The following is a 26,005-nucleotide window of genomic DNA, read 5'->3' as shown; positions in this document are numbered from 1 at the left end:
ATTATATAAATGACGTCATTACAAATATGACGTCATTAAAACGGTTGGCGCACACTTATTTTTGTAAAATAAATTGCCAAATATCGGAAAATGAAGTAATGACAAGATAAATAGAATAATAGGTTAGTGCCTAAGATGGAGAAAGTTTATCTGGCTCGGCTCCGGCCGTTATCAGGTTCGCCTTCGGCTCACCCAATAACCTCCTCCACCTCGCCAGATAAACTTTCTCATCTACGGCACTAACCTATTATTCTCTATTTATTACCTATTTACCGGACTGGGTACTATACATAATATATAAAACAAAGGTATATAAAAAATAAAAAAATTCTACAGAAAATGTCATTGATCAATTATTGGTAACAATCTACCAAAGATATAAGGATAATACCAATAACAACTTAAAAACAATTCATACTTTTTTTTCAACCTGAAACCTGAGCTTTAATGTACTTATCTTTTGTAACACATTTTATCATACATATAAAAGATCAAAGTGTAGAAGATATATGACAGCCAATATACCCCGTCAAGGTTGTCTATTCCATGTCACGTTTCCATCCTAATCTAATCACTTGACAACAGAGAATCTTCTTCTGGAAAGACATTACCTTATTAGCATTACGATTTATGCAGTCAAGCGATAAACCTCTTTGTTGCTACTTAAATTAGCAAATGTAACTTTGTAGTGTCTGTTACTCACATTAAGATCAAATTCCACAAAATATTTTTAAAAAGTAAAATGATAGATCTAAGTTGTCCATTTATTTTGTGAACAACAGGAGGCTTTTAGTAAAATATTAATTTACTTTTTACCACATGTTTTAATAATGTCTCCCACAATCGGTGGTTTCAAAATTTCTATACCAATTTCAACAATGTCCTTTAATGAAAACCTGGACGATTCTGCTTCCTTTTTGTATTCGTCACGTTCTTTTCTAAGTCGCTCGATTTCTTCATTCATTTTATTTTCCTTGTCCTTCATCAAAGTTTCAATTTTCGAATCACACGCTTCGATTTTCCGTTGATAACTTTCCTCTATTTCTTTCTGATTTTTCTTTTCCATCTCTAGTTTTTGCATTTGCAGCTGTAAATTCTTCTCCATTTCTGCACTTTTCTTTGATTCAGCGTCAAACATAATTTTAAATTGATCTCGTACATCCTCAATGCGTTTCTCTGCCTTTGCATTTTCTTCCATCAACATTTGATCAAACCTTTTCCTGTTTTCTTCCTCTTTCTTTTTATGGTCATCAGCCATTTTGTTGATTTTCTCCTGAAATTCCTTCTTCTGGGCTTTATTTTCTTCTCGCATCATTTTAATCTCTGTTTCACTGATTTCCCTTTGTTGATCCCATTGATGCTGAATATCTGCCAACTTTCCTTCTTGTTTCTTCATATAAGCTTTACGTTCCTCTTCCATTTTTCTTTGATGTTCTTCAGCACGCTCTTTCTCTTCTTCCAGTTTACTTTCAAATAGTTTTCGCTGTTCCACTTGAGCTTCCTTATGTTCTGTATGTATTCTCTCCAGCTCTCCTATTTATAAATTGTAAACATATTTTACAAACAGTTCTAAAATATTACTAATTCGAAATATTCTGATTTGAAGGGCATTCAGTAAGAGTAAATCCATTTGATATAATACTTATTGTAGACCTTTCAAGGAAAATTAAATGACTGAGGGGCTAAAATTCAATACGGATATTGTATCTGAGTACATGAATACAGTTTTGATTTGATTTTTTTTTTTTTTTTGGATTCGATTCTTTAATCAATACTTGCACTCTGTGTTCAATAATTATAGGTTATTAGCTTTGTATCGGGAAATATGCACGAGTTCTTCAGCGAAAATATTGCGCGACTTTAGGAGCGCAATATTCTTCCGCTGAAGAACGAGTGCATATTTCCCGATGCAAAGATAACAAGGCAGTCTGAAAGACAGCTAAATCCCCCGCCACTGCTATGGATAGTGAAAGGGTAAAACCTTTGATTTTAGCTGTGACCTTGACCTTGAACTGACATGGCTGACTCATGAATTCTGCACAACGTCTTGATGAGGTGATCATTTGACCAAAGTTTCATGAAAATCCTTCAAGGGGTTTAGGAGATACAGAGCTGAAACCCTTGACCTTCAGCTGTGACCTTGACCTTGAGTTGACATGGCTGACTCATGAGTTCTTGATGAGGTGATCATTTGACCCAAGTTTGATGAAAATCCTTCAAGGGGTTAAGGAGATACAGAGTGGACACCAAATGGAAGGCTCAAACCTTCGACCCTTAGTTGTGACCTTGACCTTGAGCTGGCATGGTTGACTCATAATTTCTGCACATCGTTCTGATGAGGTAATCATTTGACCCAAGTTTTATAAAATTCCTTCAAGGGGTTTAGGAGATATAGAGCGGACACGAAATGGAAGGCTCAAACCTTTGACCTTCAGTTGTGACCTTGACCTTGAGCCGACATGGCTGACTCATAAGTTCTGCACATCGCCTTGATGAGGTGATCGTTTGACCCAAGTTTGATGAAAATCCTTCAAGGGATTTAGGAGATATAGAGCGGACACAAAATGGAAGGTTCAAACCTTTGACCCTAAGTTGTGACCTTGACCTTGAGCCGGCATGACTGACTCATGGGTTCTGCACATCGTTTTGATGAGGTGATCATTTGACCCAAGTTTTATAAAATTCCTTCAAGGGGTTTAAGAGATATAGAGCGGACACAAAATGGAAGGCTCAAACCTTTGACCTTGAGTTGTGACCTTGACCTTGAGTCAGCATGGCTGACTCGTGGGTTCTGCACATCGTCTTGATGAGGTGATCATTTGACCCAAGTTTTATAAAATTCCTTCAAGGGGTTTAGGAGATATAGAGCGGACACAAAATGGCAGGCTCAAACCTTTGACCTTGAGTTGTGACCTTGACCTTGAACCGACAAGGCTGACTCATGGGTTCTGCACATCGTCTTGATGAGGTGATCATTTGACCCAAGTTTCATGAATAATCCTTCAAGGGGTTTAGGAGATATGGACCGGACACGATTTTGTTACGGACGGAAGGACGGACAGACGGACGGAAGGACGGACGGAAGGACGGACGCAGACCATTCCTATAATCCCTCCGCCACGGCGGGGGATTAATAACCTTTTTATTACATACGCATCTGCACGTATAAATATAATGTAAATATCATGAATTTGTTCAATAGTCTAAATAGGACTAACAATACTGAACTAAATAGAAAAGAATAGTGCAACAACACACACTGAATTACGTCACGCACCCGATATGAAATTCAGGCGTCAGTGTATGGAAAAATATTGACGTTTCCGGTACCAGTGTAACTTAACGGGGAATAGAAACGAGTATGTAATAACACTCATAATAATGATTTTTGCATATGATCATCTAAAAAATATTACGCTAAGGATATCACAGGAGCGAAGTTTCATATTGAATTTATTAAAGTCGCTGAATAAATTAATAAAAAATAAACGAGAATCTGCCGAGCATTTTGTCATTTTATTCAAAATCTTAATAAATTCACTGTAGAATATTAATACGCAATATTCTTTTGTCACATACTTGCTTTTAGTTAAGATGATGTTGTTCCTTTGTAACTTTTATGTATCAGTAATCTTACTTGGAGTTCGGTCAAAACTGCACAGTTAATTGTCAAAATTAATACATTTTATTGCATAACATGATCATTGCTTAAACATCTCCCAAACGTTCACTTGTTTATATACTCATTTGCTGTAATGCCACTGTAAATTTATTATCTACAGCTTATTAGCTTAGTATCGGGGAATATGCACGAGTTCTTAAGCTGAAATACTGCGCGACTTTAGGAGCGCAATATTCTTCCGCTGAAGAACGAGTACATTTTTCCCGATACAAAGATAATAACCTTTTTATTACATATACATCTATACGAATAGATATTATGTAAATATCATGAATATGTTCAATAGCCTTAATATGATTGACAATACTGAACTAAACAAAAAAAAAATGAGTTACATCACGCATCCCATATGAAATTCTGGCGTCAGTGTATGGAAAAATATGGTCGTTTCCGGTACCAGTGTAATTCAACGGGAAATAGAAACAAGTATGTAAAAATGAATTATACAAGTAAAAAATGCTGTTTCATGATGTCTAGAATTATGATAAAGGTCGTAAAATGATATTCATCATTTTAAAAGACTCTTTATGTTTTCCATCACATATATGAGCCGCATCATGAGAAAACCAACATAGTGCGTTTTGCGACCAGCATGGATCCAGACCAGCCTGCGCATCCGTGCAGTCTGGTCAGGATCCATTCTGTTTGCTTACAGTTTCTCTAATTGCAATAGGCTTTGAGAGCGAACAGCCTGGATCCTGTGGGTTTTCTCATGGTGCGGCTCATATTATATTAAACGAAGAACCATAATCCAGACTTTCTGTTGATCCGTCGTGTATTTTATCAAAAGAATTTTTCTTGTTCTTGAAACGAATGTATGTCTTATTCAACGCAACAGAAAATTAAAAATTCATACTAAAATTGTTTATGCAGTTTCTATGCATTTTATGACATTCGTTAATGTTGAAGAGAAGTAATAATTATGGTTTGCTTGAAACTACATGCTCACAGTTGTTGATTTTTTCTAAGTATTCCCATTTCCACAAAGTCTGGCATAGAAAATATATATTACGACTCTGAAAATGATAATGTCTGTGAAAATTAGTGTTACACTTTGGAAAAATGCAAAACGAATGTTAAAAATGTTGAACCTCTCTCTTATTTCAAAAGTCTTGTTTACTCCCGTCTCCACAATACATTTCGTAATTAAAAGGGTAAATTGCAAAAAAAAAAAAAAAAAAAAAAAAAAAAAAAACATATAGTAATAGGCCTGCATCACCGGTCTCATTCGCAGTACAATATCGCAAACTTTTACAAATAGCAATCGCCTAAAAAGTGTGAAAAAGTCGCTTTAATGTCTATATATGGAAGAAACTCGGACATCGTGAAAGGTAACATGTCTTTAAAGATGGATTAAACACGTTATTCGTAACTTGAATGAAACTTTATTTGATAGAATTTGTATTAGAAAGGATGACCTGCTGTAAAAATTAAAAACAATTGTTATAATCTTGGTTATGATATTCTAGTACAAATTTAGGTAAAAAGCTTTTATTTCAGCGAAAGTCATATTTGTATTTTTCCTAAGCCGCCAATTTCAAGTAAAAACTTAGGTAATTCCTTAGCTAAGACTCCTTTTTTTTCAAATGCTCGTTTTTTCCCCTTTATGCTTCTTTAACCCTTACCCTGCTAAATTTCTATAATGATCTCGTCCATCTTTCAATTTGGAGAGTACCATTAACTGTTAAAAGGGGTGCTTACCAAAAAGATACTGACTGAATAGCGAACAGTGCAGACCATGATCAGACTGCACGGATGTGCAGGCTGATCTTGGTCTGCACTGGTCGCAAAGGCAGAATCACTTGCCGCCAGCAGGCTAAGGGTTAATGATGATTTTTTCATCTATATCAGAACCGTATATGACTATTTCATAAGTCAAAACACATCAACAATTCTGAATTTTATAGAAAACGATTTATAGAAATCAGAAATATATTTAGTTCTTATATCATATCATATTTGCGTGATTGATTATCACAATATAATTTAGTAATAAATACATTATTATAGAAAAAAAGATCTACATTGAATAACAATAACTTTTATATAATAAGCAGTAGCATGATTTTAAAATGATAGACTTCACAGAGTACTTTCTTTTATTAAGTTTTTTTTTCTCGTGAAATTAGGGCCAGGGTCTTTTGTAAGTGCCGCGACAAAGCTTACTTTAAATGGTCAAAATATATGTTCGACAAGATTTTTACTATGGTAGTATAACGATCTTTAATTCCAAGAAAACTAGATCTAATCCCACTTACCACACAGAATTGATTACTCAAATATTCTAATGATATGTGGAAATGGATTTACATGCTTAACTGCTAATTCAGTAACACAGAGGCAGTACAAGACTTTATCATAAAATCTTTAACACATAAGACCTCATACTTCAAGTTCCCTGTATTATCGTTCGGTAGTTTAAAAAAACACACACACAACGAAAGAAAATGTCACAAGGTACAAACAAGCAATCAACTAAGAATGACTTCGCATGTACAGAGGTAAGAATGTGACACCATTATTTGTTTTAATATGCAAATCATTCTAAAGAAAAGAAAATATATTTACTCTTCCTATCTTCTTCAGACATTTTCTTGTCTTCCAACATGATGTTACTTTCAGTTTCGGCTTCTTTGTCCATGAAACTTATCAGAACTTGTTGTGCCTAAAAGAAAAAAAGTTCTCTGTTGGCTCTGTATTTACGAAAGCCTATAATTTTGTGCCCTCAGCTTCGTCACTATAATGTTTGTTTTGTTTATGTAGAAAGTAAAACATAAAACATTGCGAAAAATTACCACTTGTGTTTTAACAGACACACTCTATATTATTGCAGATATCTGAATTAGCTTTAAGCTTACATATGATGCTGTAGAACATTTCCACTAAGGAGTCAACGCATCTCTCCTAAATGTGTTGCTTATGTGTGTTGACTTGTGAATGTCGGAAATATGCATGTATAGTTTGGTGTATAGCATATTAGCTGCCAATACGGTCTGCGTAATTATATGTTATTGAACCAAGTGTTCTTTTTGTGTTTGTTTTACTCGTTCATGTGCGCCTCTATATATATTTTCGGCGGTATTTTGCATCGTTAACTGTGGAAATTGTCTGTCTTTGAATCATGTACGTGAACTGTGTTATAGAGCCAAATATCTGTGTTTCGGGCAACGGACTCGAAAATAAAATGTAATAAATACTTTAGGTTCTGGAATTTCAATTCAGGAAGTAATTATGGTTTGCCCGATACAGACCTATTTGCTCGGCCGCTCCAATACATAAGATATTGTGGACCTGGCACTTACTTGTGTTGAACTACGCTGTAACTTCGCAAGCTAGACCTATATAGTTTGTGGCAATATAGGAGGGAGGATATACTGCAAGGTACTCGGTCAAAAGTTGTGTGAATATAACTGAGCATAGTCATTAAATTATGAAATATGTCCTAGCTAGGCCCTTAATTTGATTAAGTTACCTACCAGACGCAGCTATGTTCTGTTTATATGACCGAGTACCTTTCAGTATATCCTCCCACAAACTATGATAGGCCTAGAATGTGGAGTTGCGGTATACATGTAACAACGTAGTTTTACACAAGTAAGTGCCAGGTCCACAATATCATATGTACATGTAGTGGACAGGCTGGGCAAGTAGTTTTGTATCGGGCAAACCAAAAAACCTCCTGAAACACCCTGACCGTAAAGTATTTATTACATTTTATTTTTGAGTCCGTTTGCCGAGACAGATATTTTGCTCTATAACTCAGTTCAAGGACAGACAATTTCCACAGTTAACGATGCAAAATACCGCCGAAGATGTATAGAGATGCGCACATGAACGGGTAAAGCAAACATGAAAAGAACACTAGGTTCAAGAACATATAATTACGCAGACCGTATCGGCAACTAATATACTATACACCAAACTATACATGCATATTTCCGACATTCACAGGTCAACACACATAAGCAACACATTAACGCCTTCGGATTTAGGAGAGATGCGTTGACTCCTTAGTGAAAATGTTCTACAACATCTAATATAAGCTTAAAGCTGTGCTCGTTTATAAGTTATCCCTTTCATACACATGTATATAATTTTTGGACTGATGTGACATATACTTGGCACGTATTTCCTGTTCGTTTCTTTATCCAGGTACCATTTAAGCTCAGGATCTGTGGAGTTCTTAAAAGTCTAATGGACCACATATGTAGCCCATGCACAACCTATGTATCCCATTCGGTTTTTCGCCCAGAAATATTTTACTAGCAAAGTGATCGCTAAATATTTTTTCTTCTGGATGGAGATTAGCATACGCAAGGTTGCGAGGGCAAAATTAAGCAGGCGCAGGGCAACTAAACAACATATTTCCATCTGTTGATAAAAATGTTGCCAATTTTCAGTCATACCGCTTCACTGAGGATACGTTTTTCTCTGTCATTTATAGAAATACAGGTGAGTTAAATGCACTTACGTGCTAGTTGATTGTATACCACATATGTACTACCGGAAGCACAACATATGACTTTAAGCGGTGCCCATTTGGGAATACATATGTTGGATCCCCTCCCGTCTAAGTAATTATCAAGTCAAAAATACGTGTAAAAATTGGGACTGGATTTTAAGCTTTACTGATACCTCGTATTCATCGATGCCTTTCACATGAACCATGTAGTCCTTCTTTGTAGCATCTATATCTATCTTGTACAATGGATAGCCACCTGCCACTTGGTATTCTTTCCTACTCATCTTCTCTCCTACATGTTTACAGTATAATGCTTGCATCAGGCGTTCACAGTGTTCTCGAACTAACTGAAGATTTTCCGTTTTTATTTTTCCCCACAGTTCATCCATCTCCAACTGAAAATGTAGTAATTTTAATGCAGTAATGAATGGTAAATGTTATACGGAGTTTGTAAGATAGGTCTGCAATCAGTAAAGTAAGTTACTACCGTACAAGAATATTATCGAGAGCAATCCAAAATTCGGATAAAAAGCATTGTATTACACGCTGATAAAGAATGGTATTCACGTGTGTAGGACCACATTTGTAACAGATCGCATTTGTAACAGATTTCGTACGTATGCGATCGCATTCGTAACAGGTAAAATGTGTTACGAATGTGTTTGTCCAACATTGGGGTTGACATGAGAAGCACATATGTATCATGTTGAGTTTTATACTGCAAATGTTCAATGAGTTGGTTGTCATCGCAACATCATTAAATGACTGCCATAAGCATATCACAAGTTAGCGTCGTCGTCGTGGAAGTAAATGACATCATAAAATTATTTGAGCTGCGTCATGAGAAAATGGGCCTTCGGGAATCTTCGAGGCTTTGCAACCAGTGTGGGCCCAGATCAGCCTGCGCATCCGCGCAGTCTTGATCATGGCCCACACCGTTCGCTGTTATTTCAAAGAAGGCTTATTCTGCCCGAATATGAAATTTTCTGATCCTGATTCAGATGCATAAATGCAGCCTAAATATAGACTTTTCGGAAATTCACGAAAATGTCCGAATGCCAATTTTTCCGTGACGTGGCTCATTTTTTATAATCATTTCTGCATCCACAGCCACTACCACTTTAATATGATTACAACTTCAGCTACTTCTACTGTTACCTCGACATGCTGAAATGTAGACCCACATGCCCAGGTCGCTGGTTCGAACACGGTGGCGACATACATTTGTAGCTGTCTTTCGTCATCCAGAGCTGTTTCAAGTTGGTTGACAAACAGGAAGCTGCTATGTCACGGGACAAATTATATACAACTTGCCATGGATGGAGTCGTTAGCCTTAAGTCTAGGAGGGCCCGACCTTGTACTGCGAACTAAGTGTCTATGGGATTTTAAGAAAATACACCTTATTTTCTAATTACCCGCACCCCACTGAGTCCGTCTGTGAGGTACATGTAATAGGCCTTCTTTTATTATAATCCCGCCGGGAAATAGAGGAGGCTGTGCGTTCGTGCAGTTATATAATTTTTATATAAGTTCATGTCCTTGGTATAACTTGCCCATTCAAAGTCAGATTTTCAAATTATTTGGTACAAATGATCAGCATGGATAGAAGGTGTGTTGAGATCATGATCCTTGTTGCTACATGTATATATCCAAGATCAAGTTTACAGCTTTGAACTTAGATTTGTTTTGTTATTTTGTTGTAATATTTATGTTTGTGCCCGGATCATAACCCGCTTTAGTCAGATTTCCAAATACTTTGGTGCAAATAACCACCATTTATTGACAATCTGTAGTGATCATATTACACCTATTACTGCAAACGTCTCAAATTTTTGGACCCTGTAGAATGGTTTTGAGGAATATTGAGGAATATTATCTTTGTTTGTTGGATTCAGAGCGCCTGTTTTCACACTCATATGTTCGTTTACAGGTCTGGTAAAACGCACCTTTACACGTAAGGTATTAACTGGGTGGATGAGAGACACAATATCTCTGGAAATTCCGGCTCTGACTTGGAATTCAACCCGCTCCGCCGGTTTCGTAATCTGCAAAACTATCCACTGCACCAGCTTCACCGATGAAGTTACTCGTGCCGTTCCTATAGAGATACAAAATAAGAGTGTTTCCATACGAATGCAGACACCAGGCCTGGCAAGAAAACTCTCATAGTAAATATAATCCAATAAAGTTCACGTCAGGGTTTTTAAGTTGGACATATTTCATTTGTCGTCAGTTTAAGTTTTTTATGTTTAAAGTAATGTGAATTGACAAAGATAAACAAAACGAAAACGAAAAACCTATCTTGCAGCGAACCCGCGGACACCGACGACATCAGGATCAGAACAATATCCATTAGCAGTCCTCGAATAGTCAAGCTATAGTCACTATTTTTAAGTATACGTAGATGTATATATACCCAGTGTTCATCTTTAACAAGACTTTCTATGCTAGTTGAGACTGCCTTGATCTTGATTTTCGAGTGCACTTTATTTGTTGTTGAAGCGATACAACCAGCGAATTGCCGATTATAAAAGTTGAACAGGGATTGCATATGGTGTATCTTCCCCTTTAATCATACATATTCATATACATGTATTCATGCATTTACTAAAAAGGAAATCTTAAAAAACCAAAACCTATATGGGAAATTTATAAGTGACATGTACATGAAGTACTATGAACAGACCAGTCATGATAACCGTTCGGTATTCTTGCCAAGTTTAATTGCCAGATAACCAACCAGTACCAAGATATTAACCTAACCGGAAAATCCCTCTATCAACAAGAGGGGGGTCGTCATGGCCCACTATCACTCACATGAGTAATACTACACTATACATGTTATTAAATCTGCGATTTTGCCATTTTAGGGGTCATAATTCTTAAGACAAATAGCCTGATATGGCTACTCTTCGAGGAAAAAAGATATATAATTCCTACGATATATAATTTCTAGGCAAGCTTTGTCATAATCAAATCATAACTGTGATCTCTGTCATGTTCACAATGGTAAAGTCAGCAATTTAAGGGACCATAACTCCAGCAAAAATGTTGCTATATAGCTGGTTTTAGTAAGGAACCGAGATGTTATAGATATATAACTTCTCTACAAGTTTCGTCAAAATGAAATAATAAATATGGCCTCTATTGTGTTCAAGGAAGTGAGATCAAATATAAGTTTAATGAAAATCAAATAATAAATGTAGTCTCCGCTGTGTTCACAAGCAGCATTTTTTACCAAATCAGGGACCGTAACTCGAAGTCAAATAAATGGTGCAATACGGTTGTCTTTGAAAGGAACCGAGATCTTATAGATATACAAGTTGTATGCATATTGAGTCAAAATAACAAAACGTGTGGTCTTAATCGGGTTCACAAGGCTAAAATCAGTAATTATTGCCATTCCAGGGGCCATAACTCCTAGACGAATAAGGTGATATTGCTAGTTTTCGAAAGGAACCGAGATATAGATCTATATTAAGTTCTGTGCAAGTTTTGTTAAAATCAAATCGAGGGGTTAAAGCCAGAACGGTATAAGTCCATTTTTCAAATAGTGGAGAAAAACGCAAAAGAAGGTTTTAGACACATAAAACTTTTTAATGAATCAGAATATTTAGATAAGATTTGGTTATATTATAGACAATAATGTTGTTACAATGTATGAAGAATATAAAAGGACTACTCATAAATTAAATTGGTTTTATAGTTAAAATTGTACTTAACTCAATCTGGCATACAACAAAATGGAAAATAATTCGAGGGTTCAAATGTGTTAAGTGCACTTAGTTCTCTAAAATATTGCAATAATGCTGGTTTTATTCGATGCCATACTGTCACAAGTGCACTTATAACAAAACTGTTAAATCTTATGACATGATTTACAAAGACTAAGGAAATATGTGCACTTAGTACAAATAGAAATGTTGAGTAAAATGTGTATAAAATTACAAAATATGTTTAAAATTGTATAACAATTACACTACACAAAATTTCAACAATCCATTTTAGATATTAGTAAAAGAACGTTTTCCCATCTTTTTCTATATAGTACCTCTTAAAACAAAACAACTCTTGTACTTATAAAAACTATTCAATATCAGACTCATCACTTACTTTTCAACATGTCTGGTTCTGATAGGCAGTCTCTGGCTGCTTTTCTTGAAATACTGATGGAATTCTGAAGATGTTGTTTCATCAGAACAAAGCTAAAGAAGTCCTTCCTTTTTTATATAATGGAAGATTTTATAGAAGCTTCTTTTCTTGATTTCTGTTTTATACATTGGAAATGTAGGTCATCGAAACTGTATTAAACATATTCATTTGCAGGTTTACCGTCTTTAAATTTTAACCTTTTAGTTTTTTTCCCACTTTTCTGTCCCTTTTTATCCAAGCTTTTTTTGAACTTCATACTTTGCAATGCTCTTTATGGAAAGAAATTCTCACTGGTAAATGTGCTACAACACAAGGATTTTTTGTTTTTGCCATTCTCACAATTCTATCCGACTGACAGGGTATGAATACAGTAACAGTTACTGGAGTTGCTTTCCTTGCTCTTTTATTGCCTTGTTTATACTACTACTCCATTTACAGTCATTATCCATTTGCATAAGTTCGCTTACTTAAAACTTGCTCAATGGTTTCTATGTTATTGTTTTTTTTTTCTTTTGCATGCCAAGTGTTTATAAAAATCTCCGTGATCAAAATTCCCTTCTCTGGAAAAAGACAGTATGTTACAAAATCCCATTCATACTTTTGCAGGGGTATCATATTCCCCTCTTTAAAAATAGCAGGGGTATCATAATCCCCTTCTTCAAAATGTCGGGGCTATCAAAATATCCTTGATTAGAATACCCTCTACTGAAGAAAATATCAACAAGGGTAACTTTTAAGTTAATATTTGAAGAAATTGTGTGGTTCCTATTTTGATAAAGTGAAAATAATCAATGAACTAACTTTAAGTATTATATTAAACTATTTTATATCCAAAATTCAACAAAATAGAACTTCGAGTTTTAACAACTGATAAACTGAAACGGTGGAAGTGAAATTTAAAATTAAACAAACTGAATAATATTTCTCTTATTGTTTTCATTAAAATTATTATCACTGTTATTAAATAAACAACAGTATTTTCTGACAAACAAATATAGATCAACATTATGCATTGAAGTGTGTCTGAACTTTTAGCTCATAACAATACTGGGGTAAAGGCGGAGGATAGCGGATAAGTCATGCCTCACTAATTGACGTTGAATTATACCAACTAAACACTATTGTCATTAAATGGAAATTCTGTAAAAATAATTATCAATTTTTATTGTCCCCTACTTTAATGTTATAGCAACAATTCTCACCTTCACAACAATCACAATGAAAAAACATATGCATTACTGTCCTAGTAAATTATTTTATGTACATGTATGCCAACTTCAAAGTTCACAAGAGCTTCTTTATTCTTTATTCTTCAGATATTTTCCACAAATTTCATGTTGAACTTAAATTAGGCAAAGAGAAGAAAAACAAATTGTATCAACCTAATTCTCTCTTTATACATGTAATAAACTTGGTTGACAATGGAACATGGAGTCAGTAAAACTACGACTGCAGATGGTTGGTTTTGTTTTGTGCTCAATTTGTTTGATTTTTTTTCTCTATCTCTGGTTTTCATTTTACTATGTTCCTGATTAAACAGTCTCAACAGTTTTGTCATCTGTTCTGTCTATTCTTTGTTTTTTGTTCACAGCACAAGCTTGACAAAAAACTGATTGTTTACATCCTTTTATAATTCCCTCTCATAGTTTTAATACTTTTCTTTGCCATTACTATTTAATATATACGAATATGGCAGAATACTGTTAAATCTGAAGTTTTCACCATTTTAGCAAGGAACAATATAAGTTTTCACGTGAATATAACATAAACCTTAATAAAAATATTACTTTCCATTTACAATTAACATTTATATACCTTGTGGATACAAGTTCTGAAAGTATTTTCTTTCCTAATTAACCAAAGGTGTTAATTCCAGAATGTATTAAGTGATCATATTTCATTTGTGCCTTGAATTATTAACATAATGTGTTACTTCTAGAATGGTTTAAGTGCACTTGTATCGTTTTGGCACATTTTTTACATTACATAATATATCAAAATGTATACCGCCAGAAGGAACTAAGTGCACTTAAATCCTTCTGGTTTTCAAGTTAATGCACTTATAACGTTCTGGCATACAATAATACTGATGATAAGCACTTATTGCGATATGGTTCCCTTTGATATCTTAGGTTTTATACCTTATATGGTGCCAGAGATAAGGGCAAAAGAAGGAGCTTTAAAAATGGTATTAAAAAGTCTAAAAAAGTGATTTTCAGTAAAACGTGGACTTATACCGTTCTGGCTTTAACCCCTCGAAATGATAAATGTTGTCTCTGTTATATTCGCAAGAAAAATGTGAACGGACGGATCATCGCAATAGCTTACTTTGTCACTTCGTACAAGTGGGCTAAAACATGTTACAAATGTGTTTCAGGCGTAAAAATGCACTTTTTTGTTCATTTTTCCGATTGAAAATGACATGTGACAAATGTGATCAGATGTCACATCAAAAATCGGCATCGATCACATTCGTCACAAAAATTGTTACATATGTGCTTGATTTCTGTTACGTATGCGATCTCATCTGTAACACGTGTTACATATGCGATCGCATTTGTAACACCTGTTACAAATGCGATCTGTTACGAATGTGGTCCTACAACGTGTTCTTGCAAGCTGTATTATGCTTACAGTAAATGGTGGATGGTTTATCGTAACCACAAGCTCTCAGATAATGGTAGCTCGGTCGGATTTTTCTACTTAAAGTTTCAACTTTCAAGTTTGTTTTGTCCAAAACATCATGACAAGCGATTAACTAAGAAACCATTAAAGAATCATAAATTATTTCAATTAATTCAACATTAGATAAAAAAAAAAAGAAAACGATGCATTATATTCAGTTTTTCTTACCACTGCTTGCTTTTCAAACCTCTCAGAATTAAACATGGACTCAGATCTGAATTTTTCAAGAGCGGCTTTTTGTGTGCGCCGGTAAAGCTCCTCAAAGTTGCTAGTGTGCAGAATTGGGAGTTGTATTTTTTCAATCATCTGCTTAAATAGCTGTACTGCTTCGGAGGCCATCCGTTCATTTTCGATATTTGCCACAACCGTGATCGCGTCATCGACGTCTGGAACCGCCCCATTTCGTATCGCATTCAAGTAATTTTCAACCAGTGACACAAACACTATCAAATTGAGAAAAAAAATAGGGTAATATCAAATGTCTCAAAATGTAAGCGTATGAAACATTTTGCTGCATTTTATTTTCATCGTTCAAAAGTACAAGGATGACAATAAACTTAAAATGTAAAAACGTTTTTTTTCCATCAGGCAACCGGTTTTGTTTGTTTGTTTTGATTTTAACGCCGTTTTTCAACAGTACTTCAGTCAGGTAACGGCGGGCAGTTAACCTAACCAGTGTTCCTGGATTCTGTAACAGTACAAACCCGTTCTCCGCAAAAAACTGCCAACTTCCCAACATGAATTATCAGAGCTAGAGGACGAATGATTTCAGACACAATGTCTTTTATCAAATCGTCATGGAGAACATACGCCCCGCCCGGGGATAAACTCGCGACCCTGCGATCCGTAGACCGACGCTCTCCCTAATGAGTTAAGCGGGCGGGCTTCAAGCAACCGGTAGATGTCTAAAAGTGCAAGCAAGGGTGTTTATTTGCAAGATTAATATCTGGTAATCTTAGTAGAACCAGCTTTGAAACTGCATCTTCTACATGCTATTAAGGCAGAGTAATTCAAAACGCACAGATGTGTTGTGAATTGTAATTATTATCAAAAGACGTAAGGTGTTAAAGTGAACATTTGATTCTGCCTTTGCGACCAGTGCAGACCAAGATCAGCCTGCACATCCGTCCAATTTACCAGTCCATTTTAGAAATTTAGCAGGCTAAGAGTTAAAAATTGAAAATCCTAGTTCATCACTAAAGCTAAATCAATAGATATTGTTGGTGCCAATAATTTGTAGTTCTGTCTGACTCCGGAACGTACAAAAAGCAATCGTTGTTTTAACTGCGTGAAAATATCAATTAAACGTAATAATACTTACTTCTCCCGTTAACCGCTTTACTGCTGATCAGAACTTTGGGGTCGCAGGTGTACATATACTTCAAAAAGAGTTCAGTTTCCTCAATAAAGGACCCGGATAATTTTTCAAATGGCACTGATTCTAGATTTTGCATGGTATTTCTGTCACCAGGTCTGTCGAATACGAAGCACTTGCGTGTACGGAAATATTTTCTGATGCATTCCCTAGGCCTGTTGTACTTCATTATAAAACTATCATTTCCACATTTAAGTTGCAGGCTGTTTTCCAGGTATTCGTCGGATGTAATCGTTTTTCCATCTTTTACAAGAACTAGGTTGAAATCACGTAGACATAGGACAAACTTTGGTAGGATAAGTCCCAACTCTTCATCATTAATACCATCCTTGGCATTACTGAATCGGATATTCTTTGACATTTCTGTTATAAAACTGACAATTTATGTTAAGAAAAATTCGCAAGGACTTCGTCAAAATGATCATATAATCTACATTGTAATTGACGACGGTAGAACTAAACATGTATCGAATAAATTTTATTCCAAGTGAAACAAGCATACTGATTTGAACGTTTTGCAAAAGTTAGGATAAATAAACTTTGTCTAATATTCATTTTAAAATATATCATATCTACACAATCAAAATGTCCACATTGTCAATACAAAATAACAATAAAAAATGTTGAAACTGCATGTTAGTTTATATATTTGCGTGAACATGTTTGATATAAATAAAATCTATAAGAAGATCATTTGAAAGCCGAGAACACAGCCATGCAATTTTTAAATAACAATACGCTTGGTTTAATTGGGACTGTTCGCGATGGGTAATAAAATATGCAATACCTCTCAGGCCCCCTAGAACCAGCTTACTGTAATCGGAGTTCTATTTTAGTAAAAGTGAATGGATCCAAAAGCTGAGGAGCCCAAGTCCAATCAAAGCCTTGAAATGTCTGATGGTTGCGGGTTTTTGGTAGATTTATTTTCTGTTTAAATGCTAGTCTATGAATATACATGAATGAGAAACAAATACACATTTAATGTGCCTCATATCTAACATGAACTCTGCCTGACCCAGGTTGTGATTGTAACCATGGGCTGGAATACTTTATCATGGATTGATCTTATATAATCTAAATTGTCAGTGTGAGTGCATATAGGTTGAATAAGAACTGTTTGTTCATTGATAATTCATCCACGTTGTTAATGAATAGGGCTATTTTGTGTAGCACATAAACATCCTTTGGATGTGATTCGGAATAAAATAAAGATGCTATGATTGTCAGATATACACTTTAACTTTGGTAGCGGGATAAACCCGTAACCAAAAAATCTGAAAGTGTTTAGATATTGTAATGTTAAAAGATGGGTGGTTCTCCGACCGCTACCCGACCAGTTACTGGGTTACTAGTTGTTGCGCTATTAAACCAGAAACAGGATTACCTACGGCAGGTAATGAAATCAGTAAAAAGATCCTTTGGAAGCAAAGAAAGCAACCAAGAAGAATAATAGCAGAATCTGTTTGATCATGAGAGATAAGACACGAAATTTCATAAGACCTGAAATAAGACAAGAAATAATTTTATAAAACATGAAATAATTTCACTTTGCAGTTATTGGTATTTCTGAAGCTTCTTTATCAAATTTACACGGTGACTATCAAATTTCATTGCGAAAACTTTCAAAATAAATATTGGAAAGATTGAAAACATTTTTACTGAATTCCATTACAATATACTCTAATGATAAGTCAACATAAAAATGAAAGAAAATGTGTGAACCAAAACATTTTTTTCTCATTTTTTTCACTATTTGCATGAAAACGTTCTCGAGAATATTTCCTGACTTTGCATTTTAAATGAGCCGTGCCATGGGAAAACCAACATGGTGGCTTTGCGTCCAGCGTGGATCCAGACCAGCCTGAGCATCCGCGCAGTCTGGTCACGATCCATGCTGTTCGCTTTCAAAGCCTATTGTAATTAGAGAAACTTTTAGCGAACAGCATGGATCCTGACCAGACTGCGCGAATGCGAAGGCTGGTCTAGATCCATGCTGGTCGCAAAGCCACTATGTTGGTTTTCCCATGGCATGGCTCAAATGCTTTCGAAAACTTTAAATTTTCTGAATTTGTAAAACAAGTTTTATTGGGTCATATTACTGTAATAGTCATATTCTTACAGAATTCAGGTAGTTCCATTATCTTATAGTATTATTTTTCTTTTTTTCAAAATGATTTGTATTTTTAAGTATTTACAACGTGACATATAAGCTCAGTGATTTGCCCCAAATACTTTGTACCCTTACTACAGTTATAGCTGCATTGTTGTAAATAATAAGATTTTGGTACTTAAAGGTTGGTCTGGGATGATTAAAGTCGTAGCTAGATCCCATCATCATGCATTATACATAAAATTATGTTTGTATTTAGCATGGCACACCGGTCTTCCGTACAAAATAACTTGATAGAGCAGGTACTCGATGAAAATTAAGACCAATCAGAAATATCCCTTTACATACTGCCATCAAAGCTCCCCTTTATAAATAAATGGTATAAATTGAAGAAACAGTGGTAAAGACTCTAAGACTACGAAACCAGAGGCCACGAGTCCGATTTCCCGCTCCTCTAACTAAAACGTACTAACACTGAGACAAGAGTCTTACACATCTGGCAAGCCAACGAACCAGAAAAGCTTTTTTGTATCTTGTGCTATCCTCAAATAAAATTACTAACAGTCTTCTGGAGGAGTCTCCCATATGGGTTACCGGTGGCGAATATGAATAAATTTACGAACAGACTAGCATGTGGTCTCTCGCGAGGTAGCACCCAAAAGGCGATTAATTTAAAGTATAAAATACCATTGAAACTATATACCTTAAATTCCAAGGGATATTTTACTGCGAGACATAGTGGTTTAAAGGCAAATATACTGAGTTGCAGGTTTAATGAAGAAGACGTAACTGAACACCTATGCGAAAGGACTCACATGCTGTTGAGTCAAAAGACATCGTCTGACGGGGACTTCAACAAATAGGCCAGTCAAGTATAGTAGTTCATGCATATATGGTACATGAACATCATTACTTTTAGTTGAAAACAAACACCGAGTATTTTATCTATTTCTGAAAACTTTGAGCTCACAACTTGAATTATGCAAAAATCGGTTCACGAATCAATAAGGCGAGGAAGTAAGAAGAAGTCAGAGAAATCATCCAATGTGTCTGCGAGTCTTAGACAATGTCACCTAAGCGACTGGACCCAATTCATTGCTTGAGATATAATAAAAAAGGTTTGGGTCGTATATCTTTACTTTATGCATTTGATACAAACTTTTTCTGAAAATTCAAACGATTAATGCAGTACCTTGTCAGATCTCATACATTATTTTTCTGAAAGTAGCAAAAAATCGTTTTATCTTGCTTTCTGTAAACATGGCTGCTTTCTGTCTGCTGTTTTTTTTCCGTTTCATTCTGTGTAGTAGCAACATAAATCACAAAAAAATGTGGGAAAGTGATAAAACATTGTTAACTAGACATTTTTTTTAACAATTACCTAACGAAATTAACGGCTTCCACGAAACTTCTCTTCGGATTGTGATATTTAAAAAAAGTTTCGCACGTTTTTCATGAAGGCTACAGCAACTTTTTTCGTTAATATCGTAATTTTGATCATTTTTCGACGAACCAGCTGTATCAATATTGGATCGCTGTTTGAAACAAATGAGTTGCGCCATGAGAAAACCAGCATAGTGCGCTTGCGACCAGCATGGATCCAGACCAGCCTGTGCGGATCCATGCTATTCGCTTTCAAGGCCTATTGCAATTAGAGAAATCGTTAGCGAACAGCATGGATCCTGACCAGACTGCGCGGATGTACAGGCTGGTCTGGATCCATGCTGGTCGCAAACGCACTATGTTGGTATTCTCATGGTGCGGCTCAAATTAACTTTAAAAGGCAAAGTAAACAGATGTTTGTTTATCAAAGACTGACATGTACTATGTTTCTTCTCGCTCTTCCATTGTGAAAACTTACCATTTGTATTTAAGATATTGTTTTTAAAATTTTGATGACATAACGTTTTGGGAAAAGAACTGTCATAATAGGATTCACTTACGTTGTACATCTATGTTTAAGAACACAATTGTACTTTATATTGCATTATTTAAGGTAACAATATGAAAAAATGCTTACAGATGATTAATTGTCATCTCTGTAAATATAGAAACATTGTTCGTAAACCAGATCAATCCAGCCATGTGGAACTGTTTGCTTCTGAATATAAAATTTGGTGTAGTCATTGTACAGGGTAATGCATCGCTTTAAGGGTCATAATGCTTTAGACTACATAATAGAACGTACATTAAAATGCACTGTTTTGAGTATTTCCCTTTATGACCCTGACTTCGTGATTTCGAGTGTAAAATTGAAAGGAGCGTTTTTCTAACTATTGTGTGTAGTCTCTATTTGGACAGCAGAATTATCTGTTTTAATATAAATATGTTTAATATAAAATTAAAAGCCTTGTGGACCCTTAACAGTAGACTATACTGACAGCAAATTAGTATTTACCCCTGGTTCAGAGTTAGTTTGTGTAGCGACTTGAACATTTACTACAATACATCAATGTATGAACTTCCCCATAACCTCTACAGCTACTCCAGATTTCAGAACCTATCCAGGATATTATGTAAAGTATGGTAGGAACTTGAACTAGGTCGAAAACCTTCTACATAATCAAATTAGTGAAATATTCGAGTTTGAATACTTCTCGGTCACCTTCTATGACCTCTCCTCAAAAATTTATCCAAGTACCCAATCTTGGTCAGACTCATTACCACACGTTATTGTAGGGTATGTCTATATTTCTTTGCCATATGGGCTCAAACTAGGTCGAAATCCTTCCAGATTTAAACATGGTTTTAACAGTGATATTTTATAAGAAAACGCTGCTGTACGATCTTGGGCAGGACCCATACATCAAGGTAAGCTATTGTAGTTAGTTACTCGAAATTTTGAGATACTTTACAGGAAATTTCGACTTAGAAACTCGAAATTTCGATAATGTAACTCGAAATTTCGACTTAGTAACTCAAAATTTCGAGATATGTAACTCAGATGTCGACTGAGGAACTGTAAATTTCGAGTTAATGAATAACATACATCTAAAACTAATGCTCTTCCGTACGAAAGAGAAGTGTTGTTGCTTTTTAACGGTTATTTCTAAGCTTATCTATTCAATTGTAACATTTTCGACAATTTAAATAAACAATTTGAACACTACAATGACTTTAAGTTGTTCTAAAGGATACGTTAGTTTTTCTACTGCGTCTTGATTGAAAGCTGACATCATGTTGTACACAAGCACGTTGCTTAACAAAGCTGCTATAGTGAAAATCCTGTTATCATGGCCACTGTCACCCTGTAATTGAAAATATTTCTGATCTGAAAACCATGTATACTAAGCGCGTATTTTTTTAAACTCAAATGACGCTTATTTCAATATTATACACTGATGGTGAATGACTTCACATTGACCCAATTGTAAAGACCAAAAGATCTTATCATGTTTAGCACTACGTCCTTGTGAAACTTTCGGGAAAAAGGACATCTTTGACCTATTAGGCTTTTGCGACATATTTGTTCTTACAGTATAATTATGCAAAGTATATCATAAATCTTTTTTTTTTTAAATAAAATGTCTGCAGCTAGCATTAATGTAGGGGAAGTACTTGGATGTTGAACGTTTAAAGTTTGTCTACATACCTTTTCAACATCCCCCAGACCCTCTGTATCCAGCAGCAGAAGAACAGTGTTTGGCTTCTTAGGATGTTCTCTGCACCACACCCAAATTCCTTTGGTTTTAGACTCGATAGTTTTTCCAAGAGGAAATCCTGTAACATTTATCTTAATATATCAAATACATTTACTTAACACTTACCCGCTAAATCTCTATAATGAACTAGTCCATCTTTCAAACTGGGTAGTGCCATTCACTATATAATAACAAGAGGACCATGGTGGTCCTGAATCGCTCACCTCTTCCCACATGACCCAGTTTTGAGTATGACGTCGTTTTTTCTATTATTTGACATAGTGACCTAGTTTTTGAGCTCATGCGACCCAGTTTTGAACTTGACCTAGATATTATCAAGATAAAAATTCTGACCAATTTTCATGAAGATCCATTGAAAAATATGGTCTCTAGAGAGGTCACAATGTTTTTCTATTATTTGACCTATTGACCTAGTTTTCGAAGATACGTGACCCTGTTTTATACTTTACCTAGATATCATCAAGGTGAACATTCTCACTAATTTTCATGAAGATCTCTTGAAAAATATGGCCTCTAGAGAGGTCACAAGGATTTTCTATTTTTATACCTACTGGCCTAGTTTTTGAACGCACATGACCCAGTTTCGAAACCGACCTAGATATCATCAAGGTGAACATTCAGTTCAATTTTCATGAAGATTCACTGAAAAATATGGCCTCTAGAGAGGTCAAAAGATTTTTCTAATTTTAGACCTACTGACCTAGTTTTTGAACGCAGTTGACCCAGTTTCAAACTTGCCCTAGATATCATCAAGATGAACATTCATACCAACTTTCATACAGATCCCATGAAAAGTATGGCCTCTAGAGAGGTCACAAGGTTTTTTTATTATTTGACCTATTGACCTAGTGTTTTAAGGCACGTGACCCAGTTTCAAACTTGACCTAGATATCATCAAGGTGAACATTCTGACCAATTTTCATGAAGATCCATTCAAGGGTATGGCCTCTAGAGAGGTCACAAATTTTTTCTATTTCAAGACCTACTGACCTAGTTTTTGATCGCAGTTGACCCAGTTTCAAACTTGACCTATATATCATCAAGATAAACATTCAGACCAACTTTCATACAAATCCCATGAAAAATATGGCCTCTAGAGAGGTCACAACGTTTTTTTCATTATTTGACCTACTGACCTACTTTTTGAAGGCACGTGACCCACTTTTCAACTTGACCTAGATATCATCAAGATGAACATTCAGACCAATTTTTATGGAGATCCATTCACAAGTATGGCCTCTAGAGAGGTCACAAGGTTTTTCTATTTTTAGACCTACTGATCTAGTTTTTGACCGCACATGACCCTGTTTCGAATTTGACCTAGATATCATCAAGGTGAACATTCAGACCAACTTTCATACAGATCCCATGAAAAATATGGCCTTTAGAGAGGTCACAAGGTTTTTCTATTATTTGACCTACTGACCTAGTTTTAGACGGCACGTGACCCAGTTTCGAATGTGACCTAGATATCATCAAGATGAATATTCAGACCAACTTTCATACAGATCCCATGAAAAAAATGGCCTCTAGAGAGGTCAAAATGTTTTTCTATTATTTGACCTACTGACCTAGTTTTTGAAGGCACGTGACCCACTTTCAAACTTGACCTAGATATCATCAAGGTGAACATTCTGACCAATTTTCATGAAGATCTCATGAAATATATGGCCTCTAGAGAGGTCACAAGGTTTTTCTATTTTTAGACCTACTGACTTAGTTTTTGACCGCACGTGACTCAGTTTCGAACTTGACCTAGATATCATCAAGATGAACATTCAGACCAACTTTCATACAGATCCCATGAAAAATATGGCCTTTAGAGAGGTCACAAGGTTTTTCTATTATTTGACCTACTGACCTAGTTTTGAAGGCACGTGACCCAGTTTCGAACTTGACCTAGATATCATCAAGTTGAATGTTCTGACCAATTTTCATGAAGATCTCGTGAAATATATGGCCTCTAGAGAGGTCACAAGGTTTTTCTATTTTTAGACCTACTGACCTAGTTTTTGATGGCACGTGACCCAGTTTCGAACTTGACCTAGATATCATCAAGATGAACATTCTGACCAATTTTCATGAAGATCTTTTGAAATATATGGCCTCTAGAGAGGTCACAAGGTTTTTCTATTTTTAGACCTACTGACCTAGTTTTTGAAGGCACGTGACCAAGTTTCGAACTTGACCTAGATATCATCAAGATGAACATTCTGACCAACTTTCATAAAGATCCCACAAAAAATGTGACCTCTATAGTGGTCACAAGCAAAAGTTTACGGACGCACGGACGCACGCACGCACGGACGACGGACGCCGCGCGATCACAAAAGCTCACCTTGTCACTTTGTGACAGGTGAGCTAAAAAGGGGCACTTACCCCCAAAAAAAATACTGACTAAATAGCAAAAGGTGCAGATCATGATCAGACTGAATGGATGTGAAGGCTGATCACGATCTACACCGGTCGCAAAGGCAGAATCAGTCGTGTCAGGCATGATAAGGGTTAACATCTTTTTCAACGAATTCATTAAACTAGTTCATCTCAAACACTAAACAAAGTCAGTATACAGTCATTTACAGTAAATATGACTGTTTGTGCATGATTTCATTTTTCACATTTAGACAGACAATGTCTTCGGCATTTTTTTCAGTGAAAGGATGGTATTGAATACAACACATTTGTAATCATATACCATATTCCATTCTTCAATCACTGAAAAGACCGCCAGCACAGGGAATTTAAAGATTTGGTTACTACTCTTTACTATATAAAATATATATGTTACTAAAACTATACAAAACAGTTGCCTTACCTGAGCTTGAACCAGCTAACCGGTTCAAAAGGTAAGATTTTCCAGTACGGTACAGCCCCGCTATCGCTACCGCAACCAAGGGTGCATCTATCTGTCCTATCTGCTTCAAAGGTCCCTGCTCAACTTGCAGTTTTCCATCCTCCGAAGTGCTTATCAGACACGTTGGCTCTTGAAATATCGGTAACCTGTATTTAAAAAGTCATTTTAAATATTGGATTATTGTATCCCCTTAGTAAGACACAAACTGATGTATGTTGTTGTTGTTACTGTCGTTTTCTTATTTTTTGTTACAGAAGACCTTAAAATACACACAAAAACACACACACGCACGCACGCACGCACGCGCGCGCGCACCACACACGCTCGCAATGTTAGCATTGAAATAGATTCTATCCGAAACGTTTGTGTACATTTGTTCTTTCTTGTTTTCATTTCACTGCAATCTTATTGCAAAATAAAAGGCATGGAAAGTTCTTTAGTCAAAATATTTCGACGGTCTGATTGTTTTGTATTTGAGATGGGCAATAGCCCATAAGAAAACTAACTCAGTATCAGAATATGTCCTAGGATCGCGTCAAATTAGTTGGTCTAGGAGGTATTTGTACTTGACATCACAGTTAAAATTATACCCATATAAATTCCATCAACTGACTGCTTTTACTTCTGTCCCGTGGTGATATATTTTAGTAGTAGTCATTTTATATAGATGAATATTTGTATTGAATTTCGCTAGAATGCATTATAAAGGTGAAACGCCGAATGACACATTGCATTAAAGAATCGGAAGAGTTGTCCCGTCCAATTACAAAAAAAAATATCGATATTTTGGACTCTAGTCTGGACTGTATGTTTCAGGCTTAAAAAGACCGCGAAATAATGGTTTCTAAATAAACGACCTATAATTATGAACAAGAGATCTTGGCGCCCGCCACTGAGTCATTTTTTTAATGTTCCAAATCTCAAAACTAGTTCAAAATCCTAAAAGTAGGTAACTATGTCAGAATTCAGGTCATCACGGTCCTTGGACCAGTGACCTCTAATACCAGTTAGTATTTTTGGCT

At 35.6% G+C, this 26,005-nt stretch overlaps 1 protein-coding gene across 1 annotated transcript in view; it reads right to left on the bottom strand.

Moving 5' to 3' along the window:
- Nucleotides 1-406: 406 nt before the first annotated feature.
- The window catches only part of LOC123549212 (guanylate-binding protein 1-like), a 34,668-nt gene continuing 9,069 nt past the window's right edge, over nt 407-26,005 (bottom strand). The window contains exons 2-9 of the mRNA XM_045337117.2: nt 24,945-25,129; nt 22,060-22,187; nt 21,606-21,715; nt 16,304-16,731; nt 15,151-15,425; nt 8,318-8,539; nt 6,251-6,347; nt 407-1,533 (exon numbers count right to left, since the gene is read on the bottom strand). Coding sequence (XP_045193052.2) covers nt 806-1,533; nt 6,251-6,347; nt 8,318-8,539; nt 15,151-15,425; nt 16,304-16,731; nt 21,606-21,715; nt 22,060-22,187; nt 24,945-25,129 — 2,173 coding nt within the window. The 3' untranslated portion in view covers nt 407-805. The remainder of the gene's footprint in view (nt 1,534-6,250; nt 6,348-8,317; nt 8,540-15,150; nt 15,426-16,303; nt 16,732-21,605; nt 21,716-22,059; nt 22,188-24,944; nt 25,130-26,005) is intronic.

Source organism: Mercenaria mercenaria, chromosome 6 (genome assembly GCF_021730395.1).
Source record: "Mercenaria mercenaria strain notata chromosome 6, MADL_Memer_1, whole genome shotgun sequence".
NCBI lineage: Eukaryota > Metazoa > Mollusca > Bivalvia > Venerida > Veneridae > Mercenaria > Mercenaria mercenaria.
Note: the sequence above shows the minus strand (reverse complement) of the source record. Positions and strands in the feature narration are given on the sequence as shown.